The sequence below is a fragment of the Rhinatrema bivittatum genome, chromosome 4 (genome assembly GCF_901001135.1).
Source record: "Rhinatrema bivittatum chromosome 4, aRhiBiv1.1, whole genome shotgun sequence".
NCBI lineage: Eukaryota > Metazoa > Chordata > Amphibia > Gymnophiona > Rhinatrematidae > Rhinatrema > Rhinatrema bivittatum.
In genome coordinates this window covers 148,500,047-148,518,708 of record NC_042618.1, presented here as the reverse complement: position 1 = coordinate 148,518,708, position 18,662 = coordinate 148,500,047, and the positions used below count along the sequence as shown (strand labels likewise).

The 18,662-nt window shown below is 41.5% G+C and overlaps 1 protein-coding gene across 6 annotated transcripts in view; it reads left to right on the top strand.

The window, feature by feature from the left end:
• The window catches only part of RALGAPA1 (Ral GTPase activating protein catalytic alpha subunit 1), a 647,855-nt gene that overhangs the window by 141,405 nt on the left and 487,788 nt on the right, over positions 1-18,662 (top strand). For 4 of the 6 annotated variants that reach the window (XM_029598964.1, XM_029598968.1, XM_029598965.1 and 1 more), the window contains exon 17: positions 6,450-6,590. The exons of the other annotated variants lie outside the window; for them this stretch is intronic. In XM_029598964.1, the coding sequence (XP_029454824.1) occupies positions 6,450-6,590 (141 nt within the window). The remainder of the gene's footprint in view (positions 1-6,449; positions 6,591-18,662) is intronic. 6 annotated transcript variants of the gene reach the window in all.

The following is an 18,662-nucleotide window of genomic DNA, read 5'->3' as shown; positions in this document are numbered from 1 at the left end:
CCATGAAATCAAGATCTGAAATATGCGTTTTTACCAGATCTGCTCATATCCAAAATCGTGAAATTAAAGGACAATAGCCCCCTTTTGGTCACACCAAATTTGGTTTCCCTGGATTCAACACCTTGCTGATACTCAACCAAAATGGTAATGATAAATTATTATTTGTTATACCAGTTTTCAGCAAGTCATCAAACCATGCATTTCCAAACCTTTTAACTTAATGAAATGGAATGCTTCTTCACACCATCCTCTACTCATTAGCACTTACAACATGGATATTAAAAGTGGATTAGTTCAGGCCATGCCCCTGCCTGCAGAAATCAAGGAAGTTATCCTCACAGCAAGAGGACCATCCACTAGATATTCTTAGAGCTTTAAGTGTACAAGATCTTCTGTTTGGTGTGCCTCACAAAGAGATCTGTTCAACATCAACTTTTCTTTATCTTCTTAGTCTCTCAAATTTGAGATTAAAAACAGTAATTTCTCAATTAATGAAGCTTCCACATATAACCTTAGCATCTGAATCTCAAATTTCTCTCTTGAAGGGTATTGTTTCTAATAGCAATGGCTGTAGCATGCAGTGTAAGCAAACTCCAAGCCTTGGATTTCCAATTTCCTTGTACTCAAATTTTTAAGAATAAGATCTTAGGACATCATCCAAAGTTTTTGTCTAAAGTGGTTTTTCCGTTTAACTTAAACCAGTCCCTAGTCCTACCACATTTTTTTCCCCCAAAACATCATACTAACAAGGAAGAGCAAGCCCTTCATACTTTGGATTGCAGAAGAGCTTTATTGTTCTACTTAGAAAGATCTAAGCCTTTCAGAAAATCACCTTCAGTCTAGTAAAGCAAGGCTTACCAGTCGCAAAACAAACACTTTCCACCTGGATTTCTGAATCTGTTGATGCTAAGACCTGGCACTAATGCCCCAAGTGATCCCCTTTCTCCCCCCTTAGGTTGCTCCAGAACACAAAAATCACACATACCAAAATAGTGGCTGAAGAAGGCCGCAGCTTTATTATTGCCAACAAAATTAATCCACCCCAGCGTGAGCCAGATACGCTCCCAGCACCAAACCAGTGCCCCCGGGCTGCCAGCCATTTTGCCTAGCAAGGCAGCCCCTTATGCCCGGCCCCCCTGACCGGCTCGTTCACCCACCTAAATAGCTGCGACAGTGGAACCGATGTACAGCATTAAGATAACTCTAACATAACTCGACTGTGTCACATAAACATGAGGGTAAAAACTTAACTTGGTCGATGATAGCAAGCAGAGGTGTAAACCTCGCCTTGGGGAGGGTGGGTGGGAATTGCGCCAGCCGGGGAAAAGAAAGGGCCGGCAAGTGTGTGCCGGCCGTTTAAATCGGTCCGGTGACGACGTCGCCGGGCACCCATCCCCAGCTAGCATCACTGAGCGGTCGCACTAAGTCTGGGGGGTTGGGGATTGAGCGCACGTCATGCGTCGCTCTTCCTCTCCCCTCCCCTCCTTCAGGCCCCAATTGGGCCGGGGGGTTGGGAGTCGTGCATGTCGGTGCGCGGCTCTGGGACTTCTATTGCTAAGCTAATGCAAAGTTAAGGCACCTGAAATGTGAGCCATTTCCAATTGATTAGCATATCTTTGCTTTATTTCTATTCAAGATAAAAGTGGCCACTTAGTCCTCTAATTGCACTTTGGTTAGACATTATTGTCTTGAAAACAAATTTTGCAGAGATAGTAGCTTTGGCCAGACAGTATTTAAGAGTTTAATTTAAAATCTTCAACTTTTCCTCTATCTTTTTTCTACAGTTTTCAATTCCTTTATGCCTAGACAAAAAGATCTATTTGCTACATTGCATCCCTCAGCTTGGGAATCCTCACTTGTGTGGGTGAATTCAGTCCTGCTTGTCCATGGAGAAAACAAATTTGCTTTCCTGTACTAAGTGTCTCTGTAGGCAGCAGGACAATTTGGCTACACAATCCCTCCTCCCCTCAGAATTGAAGCTTAGCTTTAGAAATGACAGAGAAGACCTGCATAACGCTGGCTATGCGGGAATAGCATGTTTGCAGTGGTGCCATCCAGTGATATCACCTACTTGTGTGGGTGAATTGTGCAGCTATCTATAGAGTATACATGTTGATAAGCAACTTTATATATCTCTGCTACCCTTTGTTTACACCAGATGGCATACTCAAATTGCTCAAGGTAACATCACTGGTTCAATGACTGGAAACGTGCAGGCTTTTCTTTTTTTTTTGGAACTGATGGCAGTAGTAGTGGCAGCTTTCTTCCCTTCCTGGGCCTAAGTATACCACTTCTGTGGACAAAGCGCTGAGCCACAGTCCTGGCTCCCTTATACATGGCTATATTTTATTTATATATTTTATTTATTTTCATTTTTATATTCCGCTTTTCGGCACCTCAAAGTGTACATCAAAGCAGATTACATTCAGGTAACATAGGTATTTCCCTATCTCCACACGGTTTACAATCTAATTTTTACCTGAGGCAACGGAGGAGAAAGTGACTTGCTCAAAGTCACAGGGAACGACAGCAGGATTTGAACCCTGCTTTCTTGGATTGTAGCCCACTGCTCTAATCACTATATATAGTGTGGAGGAGTGTGTGTATATATGTGTGTGTATATGTATTATATATATGTATTTATATGAAATTTTCATGGTTTTACCAACTTCTGTGTTGTACAGTGCCTTGTGTTTTCTCACTTGTACATTTTTCACATTTTGCTGTTTAAAAAATATAAATCAAAATGCATTCAAGTAGGACTTTGATTCACTAATTTACAAAACATGCTCTATGCTATCATCAAGAGAGAACAATTATAGAAATATTCCAAAAGTAATTGTGAATAAAAACCAAAAAGACTTGATTACATAAATCTTCAAGCCCTTTATCATAGCAAATGCATATTAGTTCCATTCAAAAAAAAGCCTTAACAAGGCCCATAATAAGTTAAATAGAGCCCACTTGTGTCTAGTCACAGTACCTGAGTTGATTCAAATATTCCTGGATGAAGAATCAAGTTGCTTCTGTTGTATGAGGTGAATTTGAAAGAAATCATCAAAACTTGCCAAAAAGGTTGCTACCAAAAGAACTCTGGGATAAGAACATTTCAGTGTTTGATTATCCTTCAGGGCACTGTCAGGTCCATCATAATTAAAGTGGAAACAGATTTACTAAGACACTGCTGCAATCAGGCCATGCTCCAAAGCCAGTAGTTGTGGATTAAGGAACATGCTGCGAAAAGGTTATTATGAGGCTTGAGATTACTTTAAAAGAACTACAGATGTCTGTGGTTGAGGCTGGGGAAAATGTTGACTGTTCTGCAGTTTCATGGTTATTCCACAAACATGGCCTGTATAGGAGAGCGGCATGAAGGAAACCTCTGATGAAGAAAAGCCATATGATCTGCCTAGCATTTGCAAAGAAGCACTGAGGGGGGACTCTGCACACGTGGGAGGTGGTTTTGTGGTCTGAAACCAAAGTGGAACTTTTTGGTTTTAATGCTAAACATTGTGTGTGACACAAATCACAGTACATAACCCTGCTAAAACCATCTCTACAGTAAATCTTAGTGGTGACAGCATTATGTTGTGGAGATGCTTTGCAGCAGCAGGGACAGGTCACATGAAGATAGAGGAAAAGATAGGTGGTGCAAAGTGTAGGCACATCCTGGAGGAAAACTTGTTCCAGTCTTCCATAGACCTTGGACAGGGGAAAGATTCACCTTTCTGCAGGACGGTGATCCTAAGCACAAATTAAAAGCGACAGTTGAGTGGCTAAGTGAGAAGAAAGTGAAAGTCCTTGAGTGGCCCAGTCAAAGCCCAGACCTGAGAGCAATAGAAAATCTGTGGTAAATTGTGAAGACTGAAGTCCACAGACTATTCCCAGCCAACTTGAAAGAGCTTGAGCTTGTCTGCAAAGAAAAATGGGCAAAAACTGCATCATCTCACTGTGCAAAATTGGAAGACACTTATCCTAAATGACTGATGGCTATTATTTTTGCAAAAGGGGCTTCCACCATATACGTGACTCATATACTGAGTCAAGGAGTGTAAAGACTTTTGTATTCAAGATTTTTATTTATTGGCAGTTACTTTTGGAATACTTATGTAATTGTTCTTTCATGATGAAAGTATAGATAGTTTTGTGTAGAATAGTGAAACACGTACTTCAGTGCATTTTGATTTGCATTTTTTTAGACAGAATGTGAACAAAGATATGAAAACTTTTATAACACGCTGTTATCTGTGCAGTGTTGTATGTATTTTAGGCAGTCTGTTTTTCTTCTGCTAATGTGCTGTACTTTTTATTCTATTTAAAATATATTTATAGCATATATATCATTTCTTAATTTTATAGTATAATGTGATAGTTTTGCTGATGCTTGTTAATAAAAGAAATCGAAGTATATGTTGGAAACACAAGAACTTTTCCAAGAAAATTTTAAAAGAATGATGGCTCTACCCTTTAATTCAAGATAAGAATGACTTTTCTGTTAGTTCTAACTTATTGTAGGTCTTGTTAAATAATTATGTACATTGTAAATTTTGTATTTGCATATAGCTTAATATTTTCAATAAGAAATGTTTTTTGTCAATATTTAGTAGTGATAAACTTTATGACAAATGTGCACATTTGACAGGCAATTAATTGCCACTGAATCTATGTATAATAATCTACCACTGGAAAATGGGGCATTGGTTGTATCATAACGATCTCATTTACAATATGATTGAGCACCAGCCAATGAGATCACATAAGACCAATTTTCAAAGGATTTTGGTGCCTTATTTTGGGAGATAGGCCTCTAAATTGGCTCTTTTTAAAATGTACTAGGGCTGAGTGACTAAATTTAAGATTCTAGTTTTACTGGGCTTCTAAATTTAAGAACCTAAAATGTGGGTGGCTACAAGTGTGGCGTTAGACTAGGGAAAAAAGTTATGAGCTTAGCACTGATTTTCAGCTTTAGGCCAAGGCTTCAGAATTTACCGGTAAGTTAATTTTCAACTGAAAATAGGGATTTCAGTCTCTAAATTTAGGGGTTCATCTTTTTTGACTATCTGCCTCAAAGCTGCTATTTCCATGATTATCAGAAACAATTGAGCTAAAAGAGCAATAGTTGAATGCAACCTTACTAGATCTGGTGAAGAATTGTCTTGTAGAACAGATTCATAATTATGAACACTTCTTTGTTTATAGGAAATGGTACAGTATAAATCTGATGTTATATTTTCATTGAAATTAATGTATTTTCATTCCAGTGAAATTGGCTATGTTTAATTGCTCTCCTATGGGTATAGCACTATTTTATATAACTATGTCTTGAATATTTCTTACTTTGTACGATTTTTACTGCATGCATATTACTTTTGCGCATATTGTCCATAACACAATATCTGGTATTTATAAAGAACCTAAAAATTTAACATTCAAAGATCTTTTATAGTGAGTGGGAATTTTTAAAAATGTACCATTGGGACAACATCTCATATAGCAGAATGAGCTAGCTGGCCTGCAAGTTAATATGGCAACACTGGTTTGGCGAATTAAATTTAGGCCATTAAACTGATTGAGTGGCTTCTAATAATTTAGAATATACAAAAGATATATTATAAGAGCTAAACTTTTTTTTTATTAGTGAACCGATACAATGAAAATGTTTTAGGTTAAAAGAGATTTCAGGATTAGAGTGTGCAAGAAATTCAAGACTATTTCTCTTGTTGCAACATGTCAGCTTCCCACTGGATCTGTGTTCAGCAGGTGACATGAGCATTACCAAACTGAGAATGTGTCTTTCATAGTATTTGCTGTATGTTGTCTTTCCTTCCCTCTCCTCTGAACCAGAAAGAAAAATATAAGTAAGAAGGTTCTTTTTATCACTTAGGGGTGTATAGTGTTATAAACTAGCTCTATACATCCATGGGAGAGCACATCTGTTTAAGCAAGTTGTAAAATAAATAAAACTCCCCTCTGTTGTACTAGGCAGCACTGGTATGGTTTTCTATCGAAGCGTCCTATTATCCAAGGCTCTGAATTATCAATTGCAGAATTATCAATTTAGAAACATTTAACTTTGCAGTCCATATGACTGGTTAAATAATGTTCTGTGCCATATATGGGATAGACTGGAGCCAGAAAACTTTACATTTGAAGATGTATGGAAAGAAAGTATATTTCAGAAGTACAGAGAAAAACACTGCATGCAACTTGTTGAAAGCGAATGCATCTTTTGTGTGAAATAGCTTTAAATACCAAAATATTTGCTCTTTCCTTTTTTACAGTGCTGCCAGTGTCTTCTGTGTAGTAATGTTTCTTGATTTTGTTCCTTCTTTCTCTTGTTTTTTTTTATTTTCTCTGTTGCTGCCTTTTTTTGTGACACAAAGCTTTCATTGCAGTCACTCTTCTTTTTTCCCCTTTTTCCCACTTCTTTCTCTTTCCTTTTCTTAAAGCCATGAGAAGCCGATCCATTGGTGAATGTGCCCCGCCATCGGCCTATATTCGCAGTGCTAAAAGTGCTCCTGTTCTGATCCATACTTCCAAACCCTTCCTGCCCGATATTGTTCTCACTCCCCTTTCTGATGAGCTTTCAGGTAGTGCCACCTCTGCTAATTTCTGCACCCCCTTTATCACTTTTCAAACCTTTCTGCTTTCAAATTCTACTAATCTATTTATACTCCTGGAAATTTAAAAAAAAATTACATTTTGGTATTGGGGGAGGGTGGTGGGAAAGATATTGTTCTCTCATCCTGTGGTCCCAAAAGTGCTTGAAGTTAGTGCTGTGCCAATTTATATTTTAAACATCTTTAATGAAAAATTTGGACACTCTTATTTTTTCATTTAACTAATGGTAGAGCAGCTTGTGATTGCTGTGCTCCTGGGCTGCCATTAGAACTAATGGCAATTTGTTCTTTGAATGTGGTATTCATGACTTTGTACTAATAGAAAGTTAAATTGCAGAGTTTAATTCAGAAAGATAGTATTTCATGTCTGTTTCATTCGTAGCTAATTGGTTGAACTGAACAATGTACAGTCCCCTAGAAAAAATGGCTAGTCTGAATGAATGCTGTAAGACAGGTTACCAGAAATCTTCCTTGGTATATACCGTATTTTCCGGCGTATAAGACGAGTTTTTAACCCCTGAAAATCTTCTCAAACGTCGGGGTCGTCTTATACGCCGGGGGTCGTCTTATAGGGCGAATAATTACCGTATTTTTCGCTCCATAAGATGCACTTTTTTCCCCAAAAGTGGGGGGAAAAATGTCTGCGTCTTATGGAGTGAATATAAAAAAAAATAAAAATCTAACAAAACCCCCTACCCTCCTGACCCCTCCAAGACCTGCCAAAAGTCCCTGGTGGTCCAGCAGAGGTCCAGGAGCGATCTCCTGGACTTGGGCCGTCGGCTGCCAGCAATCAAAATGGCGCCGATGGCCCTTTGCACTTACTATGTCACAGGGGCTACCGCTGCCATTGGTCGACCCCAGTGACATAGTAAGGGCAAAGGGCCGTCGGCGCCATTTTGATTGCTGGCAGCCGACGGCCCAAGTCCAGGAGATCGCTCCTGGACCCCCGCTGGACCACCAGGGACTTTTGGCAGGTCTTGGGGGGTCAGGAGGGTGGGGGGTTGTAGAAAACTAATTTGGCAGATCTTGTGGAGGGGTCAGGAGGGTGGGGGTTGTATTTAATTAATTCAGGAAGGTTGGGGAAGCTGAGGGATTAGTTTTAAAGGGTCGGGTGGGTTTTTTGTTTATCGGCTCGGGCGCAGCTGATAACAAAAAAAACCCGATCGGGCTGGACGAAAAAAAAAAAACACGATGTGAATCGGAACCGGAATCAGAACCGATTCCGGTTCCGATTCACATCTCTATTACCGGTACCTCCTTCTCTGCCTCTCAGATCTCGCACATGCACGTCTGCGCCACTTCACTGCAGTCCTCAGGAGCGAGATCTGAGAGGCATAGAAGGAGGTACCGGTAATAGGATACAAGGGTGGGCCAGAGGGATGCGTTACCGCTCTGATAGTCTTGGAGACAGGGAGGGCTGGGCAAGCAGGGAGAGCTGACCAATCCAAGCAGGATTTGTATACAACAACCAGCCAAGTAAGGTACATCGCTTGCCGTGATTGGCTGGTTGTTGTATACTGGGTATCACATACAGTATGGTTATGTAGTGACACAGAAGGGTAGTCTTATACGGCGAGTATATCCCAAACTCTATATTTTAACTGGAAAAGTTGGGGGTCGTCTTATACGCCAGAAAATACGGTATGTTGCAGAGCTGAATAGAATTGTCTGTTAGAATATTTGAAGGAAAAAGCCTACTTCAAATCATTGTTACTGTGTATGTATTTTATTCCCTTTCTTGTTTTGGACTTGGCTCATTTTTCCATGCCTTAGTTTGCAATCCTGTGTGAAATCGCCGCTTTCTGCTCATTGACATTTATTATGATAGATCCAAAGCTGAACTGTAATGGGTTTTCATCCATGGCTATTGGAGATTTTTCCCCTAATTTAGACCCTAGCTTCTTTTCTGTATACTCCAGCCATTATAGTAAAGTAGGCGTCCATAGACTGTGGCTGCCTTTGGAATCTGGTATACATGCAATCAGAATCCTGCCTGTAGGTGTTGCTGTTATGAAAAGACTGATTGTTCCTTCTCGGGGTTTTGTGAACCCTGCCTCCAAAACTACTCTAGCTTTTGATGAACAGAATCTAGGTCTGACAATCCAACACAAGTCTCTTGCATGGAGATCAGAATGCTGCCACTGGGCCATTGGTTTGGTCCATTATGCTTTTCTTCCTTTGATCCAGCTTTCCATTTCTTCCTAGTACTATTCTCATCTGTGTACCCCTTTCTATTTAGATATAAATGTGCAAGCCCTGTTTTTCAAAACATTATATACTTTGCCAATATGCCAGTTTGGACACACATTTAGGGCTGTAACGTTATAGCTTTTGCATTAGTGCAAATTCTGCAGATGCCTTAAACCTGTGGACTCTGCACCTGCTTTCAAAGGGAAAATATGCATCTACTTTCCATTTTAAAATTGTTGCAGAAAAACTGTCCACATACATTTACACCTAATTTCTGTGGATAGGATTTTCTGAGAAAAATTACAAGCATATTTTTGAAAATGCAAAAGTTTACATGTAATGCAAACCCTTTCCTAACCCTGCTTCTGCCTACTATGGATAAAGTGATGAGGATAGTTCATCATACACGTAGCTTTACCTGCACACAGAGAGGGCAATTTTCTAAAAGCCCATTTTCACAGGTAAAGCACTGTTCTACACACAGAAATGGCTTTTAAAATTACCCTCTTAGAAGGCAATTTTTGAAAACCATTTACCCAGATAAATAGGCACTCTAAATATTGCTGACCCAGTATGTGGAACTACTCACATACTAATGCCTGCATGTTCCTAGAGATGTCCCCATGGTGGCATTAGGTCAGAGGAGGCAGCAATAAGTAAAATATACCTGCAGATAAAGGAAGTGTAAATCTCTATGGGTGCTTTTTCTTTGGTAGTTTTCAAAGGGAAACTATGCATATACTTTCCCTTCTGAAAATTGCTGACAAGTTTGCAGGTAAAAATACCCACAGATTTCCATCAAAACATAGTTTTGAAAATTGGTCCCTTATTATTTTCCTCTTTTTTTTTTTTTTTTTTGCAAATCTGCCTGCAAATCTGTGTCCTTTTCATCTCTATCTAAAAGCTTCCTTTTTTATGCAGTCACTTTATATTTTTTGCAAAGTCATTAATCGCACAGTCTTGATGCCATGCCATACAATTTTATTTTATATAGTCTTTTGAATTCACAGATATTCTAAAATACTTTGCAGTAACAATGTGAGTTGCAAAAAAAAAAAAATAATGGAGAGAAAATGTGATATGAATTTCATAGAAATTACAAATCCAAAACTGCAAAGCTTGGATCAGAATGATGAGCAAGATGTTGGCTAAAAATCAGAAGTGTTCCAAAGTGATGGATTTTCAAACAAGAATTGTAAATGGGGGAATGCTTGGTGAAGGGATAAAAAGGAATCTCTGATTTTCTGAGTAGATGAAACTAGCAATGAAAGTAGTAAGGAGGCAGGAGCTTGTGGCATGGAGGATTAGGAGAAGGACTAGTGAGTGAGTTAGGATAAACAGGAGCAGTTTCATGGAGGATTATGAAGAATAGCAGAGCAGCTTGATATTGGATGAGATTCGTTACTGAAGAAGGTGGAGAGCCATTGATGATTTTTGAAGGTCAAAGGAACAATACCATATATTTGGTAAAGATGTGCATTCATTTTTTTTTTTTTTGTTACTTTGAGCGCACATTTTTAATGCACATAAACTTGTACTTGTGTGCATAAAAATGTAAAATCTTAACCAAGAAAAACAGAACAAGTATAACTTTTTCCCAAGCACATCCCTAATATTTGGTGCAGGTAAGGAATTGAGCATTAGCATTTTGGAAGATCTAAAACCTTAAGAGTTAGAGCCTGGAGGGCATGGAGAATAAGATTTTGAATAGGATTAAGAAAAGGAATAAGTGGAAGAGGAACTTAATCAGAATTGTTCGTTGTCAGGTTAGAATACGCTTCTGATATTTCACTATTAAGCATTGGAGCTTGGATAATGTTTTAAAGTCACAGTGTTGTTAAATAGTTGTCAGAGTAAAGTCCTCTATCAGAAGAGCAAAGACAGACAGTAAAGTAAAAGCTTTTGAAGAGGAAAAGCAGCTTTTTCTTATGATGTAAAAGTGGTTAAAGATATGATTCCAACCTAGTTCTTCAAGCACCACTGTGCCTAACCACACTATATACATATTATAGGCAACCCTGTGGCTGCACTTTGGGTAAATAAGATGGCACCTTTAGCACTGTGATTCTTATGTTGACTTGTATATTATCACTGCTTGCATACCTATCCATTCAAAGCCATCTCATGCTCAGTGCTATTCAGAACCATTAATAAGACTAGTACTATCACAAACCCTGAGTTGGTCTACAAAATTGCATGGGTATAGCACTTGTCACATGCTTTAAAATCACTGGGTATGCATGTGCCACATCTCTGTTGGGGTGTAAATGCAGAATTCTTTGTTCTCCCATATAACTGAACTATCTAGGGTTACCACTTATGGACATTCCCTAATGCAGAGTTTCCCAAGCATTTTGAGCAAAAGATACACCTATATTAACAAAAATGTTGTGTGCACACCAACCTCCACAAGAGTGACAGTATGGACATAGATAAGACTAATGGTCAAAAGAAAAGTAGGAATGCACTTGAAAGTACCACCAGGCTCTTACAATTTTTAAAACAGAGAGAGGGGGCAAAGACACACACAAATTTATCACAGTGGGCCAGTTTCCCTATCTGTATACAGTGTTAAGTGCAGCAGAGGGGAGAAGTCAGTATGATGTGGGCAGCTTGCTCAGTTAGTTGTTATGGCTGCTGCATGTGGCTGCCAAAGATCCTCCACTGCTGCTGCTCCCAACATTCAGATTGAATCACATCCAGTGCTCAAGACAGTATCTCTCTGTCTCACTCAGCCTGGAGATAAGACAGAGTCTGGAAAGATGCCAAGGACGAAGCTCAGGAGGAAGACAAAGTGCTTTGTGAACTGCGTATGCCACACAAAGCAGGGCCTGGCTATCTGTGCCCTGCATGCTGCCCATTAATTTCCACACTCCATGGCCAATACTGTAGCTAGGAAGAAGCATACATGATTGCATATGTTCTCAGAAAGGAGCTACAGGTTTAAGAGCCAACACTGGTGACATTTGTTGCTCTAAAGTGCTGAGAGCAGAGACCGGTTACTGCTCTAGACTCAAAAATCAAGCAGTAGTGACTTTTCTGTGGCACACCTGATCAGATCTGAAGGCACACCAGTGTACCATGGCACACTGGTTAGGAAACACTGCCCTAATGAACCAGTTTCCAATAACTTTGTTACAATTTTGTCCAATAAAATTCAGCCACACAGAGTTTAATCAGTATCACTGAAAGCCATATGCTGAAAAATAGTAAACCACAGCAGATAAAAAACAAAAAGATCCATTCAATCTGACCAGCAAAGTGTTTAGAATTGTAATTGCTCCTCTCTGCAGATTACACCCATGCAAAAATGTTACACCAAAATTACCACTTATCTCTGTTAATTTCCTTCCTCCAGCCCTTATGGATCCTCTGAGTTTCTCATGCCATTTTGAATTCTGCTACCATTCTTGTTCTCCATGGACAAGCATAACAAACATCCACACAAGATGGACAGCATTATTTTATTTTATTTTATTTATTTATTTATTTATTTATGCATTTTATATACTGTTGTTCCAAAAGAAGATCACAGCGGTTTACAAAAGTGACTTTTATTATAGGGTAACACATCTAAAACAAGTTTTAACTATAGGGCCTGTAAAGTCACTTGTGATACATAATTTCTATTTCAATAGTCAATATATTAGTCAGAGTTGTCATAATGCATTTTACATCACTCTGTGCATGTTGTTCATTCTTCTAATATTTACAGTGCTTATAATCTTGTAATTTTCTGCATATTGAAATTTTATGTTAGATCATATCATTTTTTGAAGAGCCTGGTTTTCAGTTCATGTTTGAAGCTCTTTCTGTCTGTTATCAGACATAACGTCTCTGGAAGAAAATTCCACAACCTGGGGCCTACTATGGAAAACTTTTGGTCTCTTATTTGCATTAGATGAGTACTTTGTGTTGTTGGCACAGTTAATAGTCCTTTGTTTTGCAATCTTAGTGTTTGCTGTGGTGTGTATGGATGAAGATTCACTCTGTTTAGGCAGGGGTTTCTGTTGTTGGTGTTAAAAATTAGTGTTAGAACTTTATAGTGGATTTTGGATTGTATTGGCAGCCAGTGCAGAGCTATCAGCAAGGAGGTGATATGGTCAAATTTCCTTGTTCCTAATAAAAGTCTTGCTGAGGCATTTTATAGTAATTGTAGTGGCTTTAAAAGTCCTGATGATAGGCCTAGTAATAGGGAGTAATAGTAATCAATGTTTGAGAATATTAGTGTTTGTAGAACAGTGCAGAAGTCCTGGAATGTTAGAAGAGGTTTCAGCCAATGTAATATTTGCAGCTTGGAGTATCCTGTTTTAATTAATTTGTGTTTGTGATTTTTCATTGTGTTGATCTCATCGATCTGATTTCCAAAGTCCTGTACTTGTTTAAAGGGGTAATGTGAACGTTATCCAGGTTTAGAGGTGTCAGATTAACTATGGGGTAGTTTCTCCTTACGATTTCAGGTTATTTTGTGTTCAGTGTTTAAGTTGTGACAGTTCTTGCTGTATTGCCTTCTTCTCACAGGACAAGCAGGATGGCAGTCCTCACATATGGGTAACATCAGGATGGAGCCCAATCACGGAACACTTTTGTCAAAGTTTCTAGAACTTTGACTGGCACCTACTGGGCATGCCCAGCAATGTACTGACCCTGCATCTAGCAGGGGTCCCCCTTCAGTCTTCTTTTTTCCGCACAGCAGTAGCCACGTGAGTTAAGGAGCTCTCTGAGATTCCTGACAGGAATTTTCCTCATGGAACTTCTTTCAAAATTTTTCAAAAACTTCTACCCCATAGGGGTCCCCCTATCAATATCTATACTCCGTGGTTGAAAGGTAAGCTTTTACCCTTGTTGCAGTCGATTCCCGTCAAGTTATCCCTTCAGGGTCTACCGGCCATAGACCACACCAAGGCTAAATTTTTGTCGGTGCCATGTCGTTGGGTTTTCCTCGCTGCCCTGACTGAACTCGGACAATGTCCATCACTGACCCGCACGGGGACCGTGTTATGTGCTTGGGGTCTGACCACGATGTCCTAACTTGCACCAAATGTGCCCAAATAACACCGAAAGGCCATAAGGCTCGATTAGAGAAAATGGACTTCCTCTTTCAGTTAAAAACCGTGACTCCATCGACAGTTTCGACGTCGTCCGAGCCGGTGCCATCGACCTCTCGCCAGCAGCAGGACACCACTGCTGTTCGACCGGTGTTGACAATTCCAAAAGTGTCGATAGCCTCCTTGCCTCCTCAGGAAAAGGATCGAGGAGAACATCGTGAAAAGCGTTGACACCGGCATCTGAAGGATCAGTCCATCGACCTGGTCACCGAGGCGTTCCCCCACCTTCAGTGGTGATGGGATCCGGTATTCCACCTTCACCGGTGGACCCTCCGGTTATGCCAGTGCTGCCTCCTACTCCGGTGCTGGGGTTCCACGCCCCAGGCTTCTGCGAGGAATTGGAATGGATGATCCAAGAGGCCATCTGTAAAGCACTTCAGGGCTTCCATCCTCTTATCGACGCCACTGGGTAGACTGGATGCATTGATCTGTGCCCTACCTCAGATGGAATTGAGAGCACCGGTGGGTCCAGTGACTTCTACACCGATTCCATTATCATTGGATGAAGAAGAAACACCGATTCCCATCCCACCATTTGGGATTTTACCACTGACTTGTCCATCAATGTCACCGGTCCCTTCGGTGCCTCCTTCGATGCTGTCTGTGCCGCTGTCTGTGCTGCCTTCGATGCCTAGGCTTGGTCCTTCAGAATTAGCACCCTTTCTCCCTGCTGGAGACCCACTAGGTGCTGGAGATCAGCCCTATAATCATTGGACCGATGATTCATCCCAGGATACAGATGATCTACCATCAGACCCCTCTCCCCCAGATGAAAGATGACATTCTCCACCAGAAGATCTGTCTTTTATCAATTTCATCAAGGAAATGTCTGAAACTATTCCTTTCCAACTTCAGACAGAAGAGGACTCTAGGCACAAGATGCTGGAAGTACTCCAATTTATTGATACTCCTAAGGAAATCATGTCCATACCTATTCATGAAATCCTGCTTGATCTCCTGAAAAGAAACTGGGAACACCCATGTTCATTTCCACCTGTCAGCCGCAAGACAGATTTCACCTATCTGGTACAGTCAGCTCCTGGGTTCCAGAAGTCTCAATTGGATCATCATTCTGTGGTTGTTGAGTCAGCCCAGAAGAAGGCACAATGTTCAAAACCTCATTCCTCCATACCTCCAGGGAAAGAACAGAAATCCCTGAATGCTTTTGGTAGGCGTATCTTCCATGGCTCTATGCTCATATCTCGCATAGCCTCTTACCAGTTATACATGACCCAGTGTAACAGAGACCTCTTTAAAAGGATCCAGGACTTCTCTGATTCGTTACCAGAGCAACTCTAGATTCAACTTCATACTCTAGCTCAGAAAGCTCTGGATGCTGGAAAACACTAGGTCCGCGCTGCTTATGATATCTTCGACACTGCCTCTAGAGTGTCTGCAGCGGGGATTAGTGCACGAAGATGGGCATGGCTCAAATCCTCGGACTTAAGACCAGAAGTCCAAGACAGGTTAGCAGATCTACCCTGTGTGGGAGATAATCTCTTCGGGGAAAAGATCCGAGAGACGTGGCGCAGTTGAAGGACCACCATAAAACGCTGCACCAGCTTTCTTCTGTGCCGTCTGAGTTCCCTTCTGCGCCTAAGAGAACTTTCAGACAAGACTCTAAGCGGCCAACCTACAAGCCAAGGAAATTTTATCCTCCGGCTTCTAGATGACGCCTTTCCAGATCTTACCAAAAAGGTCAATCCAGGCAGACTCAGCCTCAAAAGCCTCAGCCAGCTTCTCAGCCTGGACCAGCATCAGGGTTTTGACTCCTTCCTAGAGAGAGTGTAAGCCAACCTCCTCTTCTATCCATACCAGTCGGAGGTCGACTCTGCCACTTCAACAGCACTTGGCACATAGTCACCACAGACCAGTGGGTACTTGCAGTAGTCACCCAAGGTTACCACCTAAATTTCCTGACTGTTCCAGCGGACTCTCCACCTCGGCCAATGTGGGAGAAGTCCGATCACTCTCCCTTGCTCAAGCAGGAGGTCTCATCCCTCCTCCTATCCCGAGCAGTAGAACCGGTACCCCTCTCCCAGCAGGGGCAGGGGTTTTATTCCCGGTATTTTCTAATACCAAAAAGGTCAGGTGGCGTACGCCCGATACTGGACCACCGTGCACTAAACAAATTTCTATACAGAAAAATTCAAGATGGTAACCTTGGGCTCTCTACTTCCTCTTCTGCAAAGAGGAGATTGGCTATGCTCTCTAGATCTTCAGGACACATACACACACATCTCAATCACACCATCTCATCGCAAATTCCTGCGATTCCTGGTCGGCCTTCATCATTTTCAGTACTGTGTGTACTACCATTCGGCCTGGCGTCTGCTCCACGAGTATTCACTAAGTGTCTGGTGGTGGTCGCGGCCTTCCTCAGGAACCAGAGTGTCCATGTCTACCCTTATCTCGACAATTGATTGATATGGGCTCAGACTCAACAGGGCGCACTAACCTCCCTGCGTCTCACTATCAACACCCTGATCTCCTTAGGGTTTCTAATCAACTATCCCAAATCCAAGATAGTTCCATCCCAAACCCTATTCTTTATAGGGGCCGACCTAAACACTATGTTGGCGAAAGCCTTCCTCCCCCAGGATTGTGCTTTCACCATTACATCTCTGGTGCATCAACTACAGTCTCGAGTATCTTCAACTGCTCACACTTCCTCATACTGTTGGGTCACATGGTGTCCTTGGTGCATGTTACTCCGATGGCTCGCCTAGCCATGAGAGTGATGCAGTGGACCCTAAAATGCCAGTGGATTCAAGCTTGTCAGCCAATGTCCAGCAGTGTCCAGTTTACCAAACAGCTCCGTCTGTCTCTAGCCTGGTGGATACACCACTCCAATCTCATTCAAGGCCTTCCATTTCAGGCTCCAGATCCTCAAATCACCTTAACAAATGCATCCAACCTTGGGTGGGGTGCACATGTAGGTGACCTGTAGACTCGGGGAATCTGGTCTCCAGAGGAAACCAAAAACCAAATAAATTTCCTGGAGCTACGGGTGATCAGATATGCCCTCAAGGCCTTTCAGGATTGCCTATCAAACAAAGCCATCCTGATTCAAACCAACAATCAGGTTGCGATGTGGTACATCCTTAAACAAGGTGAAACGAGCTCCTACCTTCTGTGTCAGGAAGTTGCACAGATATGGGCATGGGCCCTTTCCCGCTCGATGTGCCTCAAAGCAACCTACTTGCCGGGAGTGGAAATGTGTTGGCGGACAAGCTGAGTCACACTTTCCATCCGCACGAGTGGTCTCTCAACTCCACGGTAACAGATGCGATATTCCAACATTGGGGTTACCCTCGCATAGACCTCTTTGTGCCGGTACACAACCACAAAATAGACTTCTTCTCTCTCATTCGCAGTCACCACTTGCAGCCAACATAAGAAAATGCTATACCAGGTCAGACCAAGGGTCCATCAAGCCCAGCATCCTATTTCCAACAGTGGCCAGTCCAGGCCATAAGAACCTGGCACGTACCCAAAAACTAAGTCTATTCCATGTTACTGTTGCTAGTAATAGCGGTGGTTATTATCTAAGTGAACTTAATAGCAGGTAATGGACTTCTCCTCCAAGAACTTATCCAATCCTTTTTTAACACAGCTATACTAACTGCACTAACCACATCTTCTGGCAACAAATTCCAGAGTTTAATTGTGCATTGAGTGAAAGAACTTTCTCAGATTAGTTTTAAATGTGCCACATGCTAACTTCATGTAGTGCCCCCTAGTCTTTCTATTATCCGAAAGAGTAAAAAACCGATTCACATCTACCCGTTCTAGACCTCTCATGATTTTAAACACCTCTATCATATTCCCCCTCAGCTGTCTCTTCTCCAAGCTGAAAAGTCCTAACCTCGTTAGTCTTTCCTCATAGGGGAGCTGTTCCATTCACCGTATCATTTTGGTAGCCCTTCTCTGTACCTTCATCGCAATTATATCTTTTTTGAGATGCGGCGACCAGAATTGTACACAGTATTCAAGGTGCGGTCTCACCATGGAGCGATACAGAGGCATTATGACATTTTCCGTTTTATTCACCATTCCCTTTCTAATAATTCCCAACATTCTGTTTGCTTTTTTGACTGCCGCAGCACACTGAACAGATGATTTCAATGTGTTATCTACTGTGACGCCTAGATCTCTTTCTTGGGTAGTAGCACCTAATATGGAACCTAACATTGTGTAACTATAGCATGGGTTATTTTCGCCTATATGCATCACCTTGCACTTGTCCACATTAAATTTCAGCAAAAAGTACATGCAAAAAATAAAATAAGAAAACGTAAATGAACCCAACTCCGCAGGTTGGCAGGTGGGTTTCGTGAGGACTAACATCCTGCTGTCCTGTGAGAACACCTGTTACAGGTAAGCAACTCTGTTTTCTCACAGGACAAGCAGGATGGCAGTCCTCACATATGGGTGAGTACAGAGCTGAGGATGCCCAAGCAATACACCAAATGCACCCAAAGACGTGCAACAGGCACAACAGGGGTGGAAATTTGGTTAGGAGGGCATCCTGAAACCCTGAATGGGTTGGTTGGAAGGATGTTGGGAAGTTAAACAGAAAACAAATTTGTAGAACAGACTGGCCAAAGATGGAATCCTGTGTGCCAGCCTTATCTAAGGAATAATCTGCTGCGAAAGTATGGAGAGAGCTCCAGGTAGCAGCCTTACAAATATCAGGAAGCGGCACCGAGCGGAGGTTCGCTACTGATGTCGCCATGGCCCT